Here is a 15,435-nt window from a genome sequence, read left to right on the forward strand (position 1 = left end):
ATCACCTGAACTGAAAATCTCTGGAAAGAAGATCTCTGTTCATAGAAAAGACCTCAAGAACCTTCAAGGTTTAAAGAAGAATGGGTGAAAATCCCACCCGACCAATGATTATGACTGGTTTCTCCATACAGGAGGTATGTTAAAGATATCGTTACCCTAAAAAGGCTTTTGTGTGGAGTATTTAACATATTTCAGTAAGGGTGTTCAATACTTATTTCCTATGTCGATCTAATTTCTACCTACAACTTTGAGAACTTTTGATTTCCTTGTGTGGATGACGGGTTGTTGTTGCCATATTGTCACATTAATGTTTGTTTTATGATAAAATAATTACTACTAGTCAGTGATGCGGGGGGGGAACTCATACCATCTTAATAAGAAAAGATAACACTGATTGGCTCCTACATAAAAGTAATAATTTGGTTAAATCAGACTAAAAACTTTTACAAGCTCAGTTATTAAAAGGCAGAGTTCTTTTTGTTTAGTTCATTTTGTCTCTTTGGTAAAAAGTTTGTTGAAAGACAGATAAAACTTTGGCCAACCAACATTATTAAAACAGTTAGGATGTTAAAAATCTGGCAAAACATGGAGGGGAACGCATAGAAGTAGACCAGTTTAAAGGTCAATTAAAAAGCATGTTTTATTCAGCCACTGATAAAGCAGAGAAATGTACCTAAAGACCCAGGAAGCTAGTTGTGTCAAAGCAGTGGCCTAGCCAGGAAATGTTTCACCAGGACGGCCAAGATGAGGCGCCATGCTGGAGAGGAACAGTCAACGCAGAGAACACCGTGACATGATCAGGATGTCTTCTCGTTGTCCTGGTCTCCCAGTGGAAACTCTCCCAGCTGAAGCTAAACTGGACCTGCAGCTGGCGGCTGCTGGATGTCTGAAAACCAAAACTCGTCCATCAGCTGGAGACCTCCTGCATCAAATGCCAGGCCTCTACAGAGCTGCCTGAGGTTCTGCTGAGGGAATTCAGCCATCTGATGCAGGTCTGTTGGAGCAGGCAAGCATCTAAACGTTGCAGGATGGTAGCTCGGCAGGACTGGACTTGGTCATCTCTGGTTTAGGGATGACCAGGGGCAGAGACTGACACAAAAAATCTTTTTCTGCTCAGGTTCAGATATAAACTCCTTTCCCATGCAAGTTAAAACACGATAGAACACCTTGGATCAAACCCTGCGTGTCTTTGGACCTTCTTGAGTCATGTTTTTTCCTGCTTTACAGCCAAACAGTTGATATTCAGATCTACTCAGTCAGCTAACCTGAACTGAGGCTGTTCCTCCCAACAAATATCTCCCTGCAGCAGGAGGTCCAGAATTACACTGCTTTTATCAGATGTCATAATCTCTAATATTTAAAAAAATTGGACTGGTCCGATCTAGCATCAGAACCACAATCAATGGAAATACAGGTAATAGAGAATCTCCAGAAAACAATGAACAAATAACTGATCTGTGAAATCTGAGTATTTTATGCCTCTCTTCATAAATCAGGAGAACAGAGAAACTAATTAGCAATGAGTACGAAATGAAAGTAGCCAGAAACACTTAATGTGGACCAGAACAAAACCCACTTGGCCATCATTGGAACATTCTTCCTTTTTTTCCGACCCACCAGCAGAACTCAGCAAGGCCGTGGAATCAAGCCCGGAATCAGCAGCAACTCTGAATCGAATCCACTCGTTCTACATGCACTGCACTGTTCAATGGTTACGATTAATTGGAAAGTATGTACCTGATAATTGTGAAGTGCCTTGAGACGACGTGTTGTGAATTAGCGCTATATAATTAAACTGAACTAAACATGAGTAGAAATGGACCCGATTCATGACCTGATTCCTTCAATAGCCGAAGGTAACCTGGGTCTGGGTCATGCAGTCAGTACTGTTCACACGGTTTCTCTGGAGAACAAAGACGTGTTCAAAACTTCACTGAACTCAGTTTTATATGAAAGATTTTAATTCACAGTGGGAGAAATCAAAGAACAAATCTGAGTAATCCCCACAAAAAAATGTAACTAGAAATGATTACCGTAATAAAGTGGAACATCACAGAAAACAGCTTTAATAATCAGCTGTGATTCTGACCCATTCCTCCAGTCTTCAAATCCTGAAGGTTCTGAGGACCTCTAATATGTGACCCATAAGGCGCTAAAGTTCTTTCAGGAATCGGGTAAAGCAAGAAAAACTGGCAACCAAGGAGGACAAGTTTATTACAATACAAACAGTTAGAAAATCAACTAAAACCCACAAACAAAAAGCTACAAAGAAACTAAAAATACCAAATAACAAAAACCTCCATTCAAAATCCCAAGAGTCCAGTTCTACTCGGTCCAAGGAGACAGGAAAATGTTCGAGCCATTTTAGGGCCTGACAGCAGTCGAACACCCCCAGAGCACTGAGCGTGGTGGGCATCTGCCCTAGACCCGCTCTCATTGCAAAGACCAGCGTACCCGCCCGCCGCCGCTCCCCTTCCAGCTGGATTTCTTCCAGTGCTCTCCTCTGGTGATGGACCCAGTATGTTTTTGTGTGTCGGTTTCTAACAACAAAAAAAACCAATGAAATCATCTTCCGTTTCACCGCTGCTGTACAGGACACTGCTCTGATGCAGCAGCGGCTCTCTTAGCGCCCGCTCTCACTGCTTCCTCCTGCCAAGACCGGTGCACCTCCAGCAGCCCGTCTTCTTTAAGACTTTTGTCCTTCAGACATCAGACTTGGATCCGAGCAGTTTCCATCTGGTTTCTCCTGTGTGTTTTCACACCTTGGATCTGGGTGAAGGTTTTGGCCTAAAGTGTTTTCTCTGTTATGGATCCTCATGTGGACCTCCAGGGCCTCGGGTCTGTCAGTCACCTGGCCGCAGATCGCGCACAGACAGCGTTGGATGCATGAATGCGTCTTCATGTGGTTTTTCAGGTAGACTGCTCGGCTGAAGCAGCGCCCGCACTCGAAACACTTGTACAGACTCCCGCCCGAGTGAACGATCATGTGGACCTTCAGTGTCTCCTGGGACACAAAGCTCATGTTGCACAGCTTGCAAACAATTGAGCCGTCGGAGCTGTAAGTCTGGGTGTGATTCTTCCGGTTCTGCTTGGTTCGGAAGGTGGCGGATGGCCTGCCTCTTGCTGTGTGGGTCTTCTCGTGCTTCCTCAGCGTGACTTTGAGTGTAAACGTCTTCCCACAGACTTTGCAGCTGTAGCCCTGGCAGCCCGTCGAGGCCTTGCTGTGGTGTTTACCTCCTCTAGCATGCAGCTTTCTATGAGCTAGAAGATCTGACTTCCGACCAAACCATTCTGAACAAAGATGACACCTGACGGGTCGTTTTTGCAGATGGACCCAGCTATGACCATTCAGGCCTGACATGGTTGAGAAGGTTTTTCTGCAAACTTTGCATGTAATTGGACTTCCTGCTAAGTGCTTAGCGACATGACGGTTGAGGGTGGTGCTGGAGAGTAAGTACTTCCCACAATGCCAACAGCTGTAGCCTTTTTTGTGACTTCTGAGGTGTTCCTTCAATCTTTCCACAGACACAAACTTCTCTCCACAGGCCCCACAGACGCCGTGAGGCTCGTAGACGTGTTTCCAGACGTGGCTGATCAAACTTCCATGCTGCCGGTACCACATCCCACAGACTCTGCAGGTCAGCCTGTTGTTCCTCCCGTATATCTGCGGCTCCACACCCTGATTACAGCTGACATCTTCATTTAAAGCCACATCTGTATCAGTGCTGGAGTCGCTGTCATCGTCTTTATCTGTTTCCAGGTCGTCAGGATCAGATTTAGAGCTGAAGGACTGATGGTCTCCTCCAGAACCTGAAGCATCTTCAACGAAGCTGCAAAGAAGGGAAACATGTCAAAACGCTTCACCAGCAAGCAACCATTGTGCCGTTTTCCTGCTAATTGGCAATCACTCGCCGGCCACTTTATTAAGTACACCTATTTGTTTTTTAACCTTTATTTAACAAAGAGAGGTCTCTTGGGATCAAACATCTCTGCTGCAAGAGTTTCCAGCATAAAGGTCTAAAAGAGATCCTACAATGTTCAAAACACCTGCAATCTGATGTGGATGCTTTAAGGTTTTTAAGAAAAGATTTTAAAATGTCTAACGTGACAAACTCCTTCAGATCTAAGGAGGTTTCCAGATTATTCCGTGCAGACAGAGAAGCATTCTCGGACGCAGAGGCACAGAGACTAGGAAGGAGCTTTGAGAATGAAGCTTCCAGGGTGTTTCTGGGTCCAGGACCTACAGGAGTGATGGAAGCAGACCGAGAACCGCCTTATGGTTTAAGACCAGCCAGGAAGTACTGAATCAACCAATCACAGGGCACAAACCAAACACATTAGCTATCTGGGTGTGCTAAAGGTGCCTGTCTGCAGTTCAAACTGAGCATCAAAATGAGGAAGAAGGATTTAAGTCACGTTGACTGCAGCATGATGGGGGGTGCCAGACAGGCTGGTCTGAGGTTTCCAGAACCACACAACCATCAGGTGACAGAAAATGGTGCCATAGATCAGACCAAGAAAAAAATAACAGATTGGAAAACCATTTGATGATCCACCGAGTCTCTTCCAGCTGCAACACGATGGGTCGGGTCAATATTTGGTTCTTAATCCTGCTCTGTATCAGTGGTTCTGCTTGGTGGAGGATTTATTTTTGGCACACTGCTTAGTGTTGTTACTGACCAGATCCACCCCTTTATGACCCCACTGGACCCATCTTCAGATGGCTGGTTCCAGCAGGATTATGATCCACGTCTCAAAGCTCAGACCATCTCAAACTGAACATCAGAAGGAGTTCATTTAATTCCATGACCTCCGCAGCCACCAGATCTCCAGAGAAGTCCTTTCTGATCTGCTGGATCAGGGGTGCCGGGCAGCTGGAAACAACGATCCGAGTTTAAATCTGAAGGATTCAGGCATGAAAAGCTCCTAAACCATCAGAAACCAAACCGATACGAGCCGATGCAGAACAAATGTCCCTGATAGCATCTTCATCCAGACAGTTCTAAGGCTGGAGGAGTTTCTTCTCTGGATGCTTGCAGTAAATATTAAGACTCGACATGAACAGCTGAAGTTAACAGGTCTTCATACAAAGAAAAAGCTCAAAAACAAATGACCATTCTGTAATAATGTTACAGAACATTTCAACTTGTTTCTAAAATGGACCAGAACAAAATCCCTCCTCCTGTTTCCAACTTACATTATTGGGAGTCCAGATTCATAGTTCTCTGTGAGAACAGGATCCACTGTGAGGGTGACAACAGAACATTCTTCCTCCTTCACCTCAGTCTTCACCACCTCACTCTAAAAGTGATTGAATCCAAATGAACAAACAATCAGAACAATCCCCAGAACCCTGAACAAGAACTTCCCTTGTCTACATCACTGACCCATAAGGTCTGGGTTTCCAAGGAGACGGCGTTGCTCTGATCTGCTTCCTGCTCCTGTTGTTGGGATGTTGAGCTGAAGGACCCGTCGGCACCTTCAACCCAGCTGCTGCAGAAAATGGAGACTTTGTATTTAAGGAGGACAAAGACCCATTAAGACGTCTTTCATAGGGATGGAGGTATGGAGGGAGGGATGGATAAAGGGATAGACGGTGGGAAGGATGGAGGGAATGTTGGATGGACAGAGGGAGGGAGGGAGGGATGGTTGGTTGGTTGGAGGGAAGGAAGGATGGATGGATGGATGGAGGGAAGGAAGGAAGGATGGTTGGTTGGAGGGAAGGAAGGAAGGATGGTTGGAGGGAGGGAGTTATGGATGGTTGGAGGGAGGAATGGTTGGAGGGAGGGAGTTATGGATGGTTGGAGGGAGGAATGGTTGGAGGGAGGGAGTTATGGATGGTTGGATGGATGGTTGGTTGGAGGGAGGGAGGGAGGGAGGGAGGGAGGAATGGTTGGAGGGAAGGAAGGAAGGATGGTTGGTTGGAGGGAAGGAAGGAAGGATGGTTGGAGGGAGGGAGTTATGGATGGTTGGATGGATGGTTGGTTGGAGGGAGGGAGGGAGGGAGGGATGGATGGATGGTTGGAGGGAAGGAAGGAAGGATGGTTGGTTGGAGGGAAGGAAGGAAGGATGGTTGGAGGGAGGGAGTTATGGATGGTTGGAGGGAGGAATGGTTGGAGGGAGGGAGGGATGGTTGGAGGGAGGGAGGAATGGTTGGAGGGAGGGAGGGATAGATGGATGGAGGGAGTTATGGATGGTTGGATGGATGGTTGGATGGATGGATGGTTGGTTGGAGGGAGGGATGGATGGTTGGTTGGAGGGAGGGAGGGAGGGAGGGAGGGAGGAATGGTTGGAGGGAGGGAGGGATAGATGGATGGAGGGAGTTATGGATGGTTGGATGGATGGTTGGATGGATGGATGGTTGGTTGGAGGGAGGAATGGATAGAGGGATGGATGTTCTTCACCAGCTAATGAACAGATCTGACAGTTGAGCAGAAGCGACAATATTGAATTAATGGGCCCTGAAGTTCTGGCACAGCTTTACTTTGGACCGGTTGTTATGAATGGGTTGACCTTGAATGAAACCAGGATTCCTCGTTCTTCAGCACCAGGTTGGTAGGTGTAGAATTACCCATCAGAGGCTCTCTAACCTCCGTATTTGTCTGCATTTTCTGAAAGAGACGAGATGAAAGAGTGTCTGTGATCACAATATAGAACTGGAGTCACCATTAATACAGCAGAGAACCGCTGGGCTGCAACAAATACCAGCAATCACACCAGAACCAGGCTCTAGGCCCGGTTCATGTCTGTTATATACCAGCTCTCTGCCTATTGTTCATCTAGGTTTGATATCACAATTAAATGCGAATTATTTTAAAGAATGAAATAATCAACCCACATCTTCTGACTCATTTTGTAGCAGCAGCATCACAACCACTAATGAATATGCATCAGCTGAGAGCATCTAGGGCGGCGAAGGTCCAGCAGACACACGACCGTGAACCCGTATCTCCAGTCCTGGCTTCTCTCCACCGGATCCCGGTCCGCTTTAGAATGGATTTGACCGAACCTTCACAATGGCTGCTCCAAACCGCTGGGATAGTTCTCCATCCCAGATCCGGACCACTTAGAGGGTTGAATCTGGGCTGAAGACCCATGTTCTCGCCTTGGTGTTTGACTGAACAGAACAAGAGACCCAAATGGATCTGATGGTTCTAGGTGGTAGAGTTCCTACCTTATTTAGTTGGTGTGACTGAATAATGAAACATTTTGATCTACGTTTAATGTTCTATATAAATAAATTCACGCTGATCTAAGCTCCAACAAAACACCCAAACTCTGGTTTATTCCTTGGATTCAGATTTAAAACCCACTTAATGTTAATGCGACACCTTCCCAGAAAAACCTTTTTAAATCTGGTAAAGTCCAGTTAAATTTGGAAGATCTGGAATATTTCCCACTTTTGTTTCCCTACATCATGAAATTTTCCAGGAGTAAAAGAAAGTCTGGTTTCACCTTCAGACAGACGTAGAGGTTCTGGTTTCCGGCCCTGCAGATCTCCTCTGGAGTCTTCACTGCCAGAGGCTTAAGGCTCCTGCTCTTATCAGCTATGAAGATATCGAAAGGTTCTCCTGCAGCCAGCTGAGGAAAAGTGGACCTCAGCATGTCCAGGAAGACCATCTCCTGTAGACCTCGAGCACACTTCAGGATTGAGTCGGGACTTTTCCGAAACACTGGAAGAGATTAAAGCACTTCCTGTGAACATCTCAACACGTTTTCATTTATCGTTTGGATAATAAACTATGTGACCCGTAAAGTTCAGAACCACAACAAACACTGGAGCTAAAACATGGATCGGTGCTGTAATAAAACACAACGTACCACTTTCAGGCAGAACCTTGGTCCCAGTGTCCTCTAGTAACCAGATTCGGAGAATTAGATGGGCCCGTGGGTCACTGATCCGAGCTCCGCCGGACCTTTTTCTTCCGGTCTGAACTTTGGAATAACCTGACCTGCAGCAGGACAACAGATCAGTTCTGATAGACTTACTGACAGATACAAAAATAACCAGAAATCTGTCGACACCGACGGATCTCAGTGGTTCCGGGCCTAAAGAGCAGAACCAAACAAGAATAAATATCAACCACAAAACCTACTGAGTTTTAAATACAAGAGAAAAAACACTATTACAAGACAGAGTCTCTGCAGGCTTTTTCCTGGGCTACTGAAGTTCCTGCTATGAAGGTCGGGCTTAATTACAGTCTAGATCATCAGGGCTGCACGGTGGCACTGCTGCCTGGCAGCAAGAAGGTCCTGGGTTGGAATCCCTATCTCGGACCTTTCCGCGTGTAGTTTGCATGTTCTCTCCAGGTACTCCAGTTCCTCCCACAGCCCAAAAACATGACCAGTTAAGGTTATCTGGTCTCTCTAAATTGCCCTTAGGTATTAATGTGTGCATGGTTCTCCGTCCTGTGTGTCTCTATTGTCCTGTGATGGACTGGTGACCTGTCCAGGGTCAAAGACTGCTGGGGACATCCCTCACAGACCCTAACCGGTTTATTAGAAAACCTCCAGCATCCTGGAGACACTGAAGAACGATTGGTTTATTGTGTTGCTATGGTTACTAAGGACAGCTCCTATGGGTAGACGACGTCCCTTCTAACCCCACATTTTCCCACTTCATACCAGAACCGCTTGACCACGTTGGCCTGAGTCGATTGAACGACGCATTTCCGTCTTCCTGCGCTGGGCTCAAATCAAACACACACCTGGCATAACAAGCCGTAACACACGCCTGGCATAACGAGCCATAACACACGGCTGGCATAACGAGCCGTAACACACGGCTGGCATAACGAGCCGTAACACACGCCTGGCATAACGAGCCATAACACACGGCTGGCATAACGAGCCATAACACACGGCTGGCATAACGAGCCGTAACACACGCCTGGCATAACGAGCCATAACACACGGCTGGCATAACGAGCCGTAACACACGGCTGGCATAACAAGCCGTAACACACGCCTGGCATAACGAGCCATAACACACGGCTGGCATAACGAGCCGTAACACACGCCTGGCATAACGAGCCGTAACACACACCTGGCATAACGAGTCGTAACACACGCCTGGCATAACGAGCCGTAACACACGCCTGGCATAACGAGCCGTAACACACACCTGGCATAACGAGCCGTAACACACACCTGGCATAACGAGCAGTAACACACGCCTGGCATAAAGAGCCGTAACACACGCCTGGCATAAAGAGCCGTAACACCTGGCATAACGAGCCGTAACACACAGCTGGCATAACGAGCCGTAACACACGCCTGGCATAACGAGCAGTAACACACGCCTGGCATAAAGAGCCGTAACACACGCCTGGCATAAAGAGCCGTAACACACGCCTGGCATAACGAGCCGTAACACACGCCAGGCATAAAGAGCCGTAACACACGCCTGGCATAAAGAGCCGTAACACCTGGCATAACGAGCCGTAACACACAGCTGGCATAACGAGCCGTAACACACAGCTGGCATAACGAGCCGTAACACACGCCTGGCATAAAGAGCCGTAACACACGCCTGGCATAAAGAGCCGTAACACACGCCTGGCATAACGAGCCGTAACACACGCCTGGCATAACGAGCCGTAACACACACCTGGCATAACGAGCCGTCACACACACCTGGCATAACGAGCCGTAACACACACCTGGCATAACGAGCCATAACACACACCTGGCATAACGAGCAGTAACACACGCATGGCATAAAGAGCCGTAACACACGCCTGGCATAACGAGCAGTAACACACGCCTGGCATAACGAGCCGTAACACACGCCTGGCATAACGAGCCGTAACACACACCTGGCATAACGAGCCGTAACACACGCCTGGCATAACGAGCCGTAACACACGCCTGGCATAACGAGCTGTAACACACGGCTGGCATAACGAGCCTTAACACACACCTGGCATAACGAGCTGTAACACACACCTGGCATAACGAGCAGTAACACACGCCTGGCATAACGAGCCGTAACACACGGCTGGCATAACGAGCCGTAACACACGGCTGGCATAACGAGCCGTAACACACGCCTGGCATAACGAGCCATAACACACGGCTGGCATAACGAGCCATAACACACGGCTGGCATAACGAGCCGTAACACACGGCTGGCATAACGAGCCGTAACACACGCCTGGCATAACGAGCCATAACACGGGTGGCATAACGAGCCGTAACACACGGCTGGCATAACGAGCCGTAACACACGCCTGGCATAACGAGCCGTAACACACGGCTGGCATAACGAGCCGTAACACACGGCTGGCATAACGAGCCGTAACAGACGGCTGGCAAAACGAGCCGTAACACACGGCTGGCATAACGAGCCGTAACACACGGCTGGCATAACGAGCCGTAACACACGCCTGGCATAACGAGCCGTAACACACGCCTGGCATAACGAGCCGTAACACACGGCTGGCATAACGAGCCGTAACACACGCCTGGCATAACAAGCCGTAACAGACGGCTGGCAAAACGAGCCGTAACACACGGCTGGCATAACGAGCCGTAACACACGGCTGGCATAACGAGCCGTAACACACACCTGGCATAACGAGTCGTAACACACGCCTGGCATAACGAGCCGTAACACACGCCTGGCATAACGAGCCGTAACACACACCTGGCATAACGAGCCGTAACACACACCTGGCATAACGAGCAGTAACACACGCCTGGCATAAAGAGCCGTAACACACGCCTGGCATAAAGAGCCGTAACACCTGGCATAACGAGCCGTAACACACAGCTGGCATAACGAGCCGTAACACACGCCTGGCATAACGAGCAGTAACACACGCCTGGCATAAAGAGCCGTAACACACGCCTGGCATAAAGAGCCGTAACACACGCCTGGCATAACGAGCCGTAACACACGCCAGGCATAAAGAGCCGTAACACACGCCTGGCATAACGAGCCGTAACACACAGCTGGCATAACGAGCCGTAACACACACCTGGCATAACGAGCCGTAACACACGCCTGGCATAAAGAGCCGTAACACACGCCTGGCATAAAGAGCCGTAACACACGCCTGGCATAACGAGCCGTAACACACGCCTGGCATAACGAGCCGTAACACACACCTGGCATAACGAGCCGTCACACACACCTGGCATAACGAGCCGTAACACACACCTGGCATAACGAGCCATAACACACACCTGGCATAACGAGCAGTAACACACGCATGGCATAAAGAGCCGTAACACACGCCTGGCATAACGAGCAGTAACACACGCCTGGCATAACGAGCCGTAACACACGCCTGGCATAACGAGCCGTAACACACACCTGGCATAACGAGCCGAAACACACACCTGGCATAACGAGTCGTAACACACGCCTGGCATAACGAGACGTAACACACGCCTGGCATAACGAGCCGTAACACACGCCTGGCATAACGAGCTGTAACACACGGCTGGCATAACGAGCCTTAACACGCACCTGGCATAACGAGCTGTAACACACACCTGGCATAACGAGCAGTAACACACGCCTGGCATAACGAGCCGTAACACACGGCTGGCATAACGAGCCGTAACACACACCTGGCATAACGAGTCGTAACACACGCCTGGCATAACGAGTCGTAACACACGCCTGGCATAACGAGCCGTAACACACGCCTGGCATAACGAGACGTAACACACGGCTGGCATAACGAGCCGTAACACACGCCTGGCATTACAAGCCGTTACACACGCCTGGCATAAAGAGCTGTAACACACGCCTGGCATAACGAGCCGTAACACAAGCCTGGCATAAAGAGCTGTAACACACGCCTGGCATAACGAGCCGTAACACAAACCTGGCATAACGAGCCGTAACACACGCCTGGCATAACGAGCCGTAACACAGGGCTGGCATGACGAGCCGTAACACACGCCTGGCATAACGAGCCGTAACACACGCCTGGCATAACGAGCCGTAACACACGGCTGGCATAACGAGCCGTAACACACGGCTGGCATTACGAGCCGTAACACACGCCTGGCATAAAGAGCCGTAACACACGCCTGGCATGACGAGCCGTAACACACGCCTGGCATAACGAGCCGCAACACACGCCTGGCATAACCAGCCGTAACACACGGCTGGCATAACGAGCCGTAACACACGGCTGGCATGACGAGCCGTAACACACGCCTGGCATAACGAGCTGTAACACACGGCTGGCATGACGAGCCGTAACACACGCCTGGCATAACGAGCCGTAACACACGCCTAGCATAACGAGCCGTAACAGACGGCTGGCATAACGAGCCGTAACACACACCTGGCATAACGAGCCGTAACACACACCTGGCATAACGAGCTGTAACACACACCTGGCATGACGAGCAGTCTGTCCAGCTCTTGGAATAAAATGAATCATTGCTTCTGGAAGACGTCTGAAGTTTTAGCCCCGAAACAACTCCTACACGTTTTGCCATCTCAAGCTTTTATTCTCCATTTAACAAGTGTCACCAAATATATTATCGGAACAACGGTACTTTAGGAACTCGGCGATGAATCGATGGCGACAGATATGTGACATTTGGTGGAGTCTTCCTTCCCACGCTACTTTTATCCAGTGACTCTTCAATTACTGTAAGATCTCCAAGCTCTTCTCTGCTGCGTCTGGTCAGTCAGACAGAAACAAGAGACGTTGCCATGGGAACAAGCTCCTCAGCCGGCTCTCCGAGGCATCGTTATTCACATCATAAACATTTCTTGTAGTTTCTCCTTATAACTAATTAACCCGCTATGTGAATGAGCTTCATTAGACGAGGACTCCAGTCTACCGATCATAGAGAAGCGGTGTGATTCTGCTCCAAACAGTAGGTGGACAGCGGTCGATCAGAACCTCAGTGAAACTCATCATAGAACCTGTATTTTACATTTAGTGTATTTCTGAGGATCATTTTACGTGTTTTAGTGGATGAAGTTGAACTCGGTGTGACTAATTAAAACTCTATAAATGGGTTATATGTTGCATCTGGACTAGAGATGCGTTCTCATCCATGTTAACGTTTAACAAGGCTTCAACACATCAACTTTCAAATGTATAAATTCTACAAACTATTCAGAGGGTTAAAGGTCATTTAACAAGACAGAGCTGGAGTGTATGATGGAGTATCAGGGTCACTAGGAGGAAACTTTTTCTTTGTTTCGTTCTCGTTTTAAGATCAAAGATGAAAAGATGAGAGAAAGTTGGAAAATGTTCCTCATCAATAAAGTCCATAGAACACCGGTTCCGACCCGGTAACTGTGTAGAACAAGATTTAATAAAGACATTTTCCTCTTCTAGCATAAAAACATCATGTGGACGAAGCGTATCCCGATGCACTCGGAAAGACCACAGCATCAAACTGACCTCTAGAAATCCTTCACAGGATTGTCTGGAGCCTGTCTCTGGCTGTGTAGAGCTCAGAGCTCCCCCTCCCCAACCTGCTGCTGCCCAGTGGCTGAGACAAGGCTGCTTCATTTACTGCACATGGAGGACTAGTCCAGCTCTTAAGAAGTATTTTGGTTCAGGAAAATCATCCAGTCATAGTGTGGAATCTAAATAAGTATCACCCATCACTCTTATTAATCTGTTCGGCAGCAGAGTGCAGGCCCGCTACCTGACCAGATAACCCGATCCAACCCCGGTCCAACCAGCTGATACTCCCATGTATTTCTTTTCACCAGAACCATCTTCATCAGGTGCTGATTATTTTGACTCTTCAGCAGTTAACCTGTAGCCTGACAGTAAACATACATTAAAAGTGTTTCCGTTATTTTACTGTAAGGATAAATAAATATATAAATATTTCTGATGCAACCAGAAGCATTTAGTAGTTCTTAACAGTGATTATTTATTAGTATCTTCTTCCTATGATGACATAAACATTTCAGCTGCAGACTTCCTTTAAACATCCTGATATCATTTTGAGGCCGTGTTGTTCTCCGTTACCTTGATGAGGTTTCATAATCTGGGTCCTTCAGGTCTTCTTGGATCCATTTGGAGATTGCCACTGGATCTTCCTCATCATCATCATCATCCTCATCATCATCTGGATGGTTACCCATCAGTCTGTGCCTCTCAGCTGCTTCCACATCTGAACACAACAGCAGAGTGTTTCTGGTTTCTGACGTGTTCCAGTATTTTCCATCAGTTTCCAGCTGCACAGATGTTGTGTGAACAGCTGGATTCTACCTGTTTGTTGTATGGGTTTTTTTTAAGGACTCAGGTGAAACTCATAAGATAAAAATGAGCTGCAGGTTCTTCTACAGATATTATGGTTTGGAAACCAACAGAAAGTGAGGAAATTAAACGATTTTTCCCATTTCTGTATCAAAGCAACCCCCAAACACCATAACCCCCATCCAACCTGTGGAAGCTCACACTGCTTTCCTCTGATCCAAACTTACCCCCACCTGGAGTCTACTGACGCCTCCCTACTGTTCAAGCGTGTGTATAAAGCCTGACTGCCATTAACCAGGACCTTCAGTCCACCACTGACCTTCTCTGTGCAGTTTGACCTGAGGCTGCAGGAGCTCCAGCTGCCTCCTCTGGCGGTCGATCTCCTGCCTGAAGGCCGAAGCCTCCTTCTCGTAGTCGGTTACGGTCCTCTCCACCACCGCTAAGATCTCCCGGGCGGCTGTGCTCAGCTTCTCGGTGATGATACCTCTCAGCATGTCGCTTTTAGACATGTTGAGTGGATCGGAACCGCTGCTGTTGCTGTAAAACATCCTTTATTCACTCTGTTTGTGTCCCAAACTCCTGCCCGTTGCTGTTTCCGACCTACTCCTGTTGATTCTTCTTCTTCTTTTATTATTTTTTGGCGGTTGGCTACTCCTGTTGGTTCCCGGGGAAACGGAAGACTCATTCTTCTTCTTCGGTCTATAATCGGAGTTTGTCTCTCTAGCGCCTCCTGCTGGCAGTCTTTATGAATTTGAACGCGCGTTTTTTATCTTTTCTTGCAGATTGATCGAAGAATCAATAACTGCACAGGTCAGGGTTCACAACATACCTGAAAGCAAAGGTTAAGCTATAACTTCAACTCAGAGTTTGAGTTTTTATCGTTTTCTTATTTTGAAAGTTAACAACACCATTATAAAATAATTTGTTGTTTTTTGTGGATATGAATCTTGCGAAATATGATAAAAAGCTAGATCACATGGAAAGTACAAATAATAATAATAGAAAGACTCTTTATCTTGTGTGTGAAACTGACCTGTTTTCTGGGATAGGAAGATCTGCATCCCATTAAAAAACTGCAGAATGATAATAATAATGTTGGACCATTTGGACGCCACTATGCCTCCCGGCGTCATCAGCCATTTTGCACCCCAGGATAGTCTGCTACTACAACTCCAACCATGCCTCGCGGCTGATAGGAAGGGGGCGTCGCAACTCTGATGTCACATTGGACTAT

General features: G+C 47.7%; 1 protein-coding gene across 2 annotated transcripts; it reads right to left on the reverse strand.

Moving 5' to 3' along the window:
- Positions 1-1,939: 1,939 nt before the first annotated feature.
- On the reverse strand, positions 1,940-14,882 carry LOC124881302 (zinc finger protein-like). 2 transcript variants are annotated; one of them, XM_047386852.1, is made up of 8 exons: positions 14,521-14,882; positions 13,971-14,115; positions 7,822-7,952; positions 7,456-7,673; positions 6,514-6,611; positions 5,388-5,490; positions 5,198-5,301; positions 1,940-3,830 (listed from the first exon to the last, which is right to left on the reverse strand). In XM_047386852.1, the coding sequence occupies exons 1-8, from the start codon at positions 14,747-14,749 to the stop codon at positions 2,687-2,689; spliced, it is 2,172 nt and encodes a 723-aa protein (XP_047242808.1). In that variant the 5' UTR covers positions 14,750-14,882; the 3' UTR covers positions 1,940-2,686. The 2 variants fall into 2 exon arrangements, with proteins under 2 accessions (XP_047242808.1, XP_047242807.1); XM_047386851.1 differs by having other exon boundaries at positions 5,388-5,493.
- Between the last annotated feature and the right edge of the window lie 553 nt (positions 14,883-15,435).

This window comes from Girardinichthys multiradiatus, chromosome 14, assembly GCF_021462225.1.
Source record: "Girardinichthys multiradiatus isolate DD_20200921_A chromosome 14, DD_fGirMul_XY1, whole genome shotgun sequence".
NCBI lineage: Eukaryota > Metazoa > Chordata > Actinopteri > Cyprinodontiformes > Goodeidae > Girardinichthys > Girardinichthys multiradiatus.

Coding starts and splice junctions, on each gene's coding strand:
- LOC124881302 (XM_047386851.1), bottom strand. CDS start 14,749: ATGTTTTACAGCAACAGCAGCGGTTCCGATCCACTCAACATGTCTAAA. Junction 14,116..14,520: donor GGTCAAACTGCACAGAGAAG/GTCAGTGGTGGA, acceptor TGTTGTGTTCAG/ATGTGGAAGCAGCTGAGAGG. Junction 3,831..5,197: donor GAATCTGGACTCCCAATAAT/GTAAGTTGGAAA, acceptor CCTTCTTTGCAG/CTTCGTTGAAGATGCTTCAG.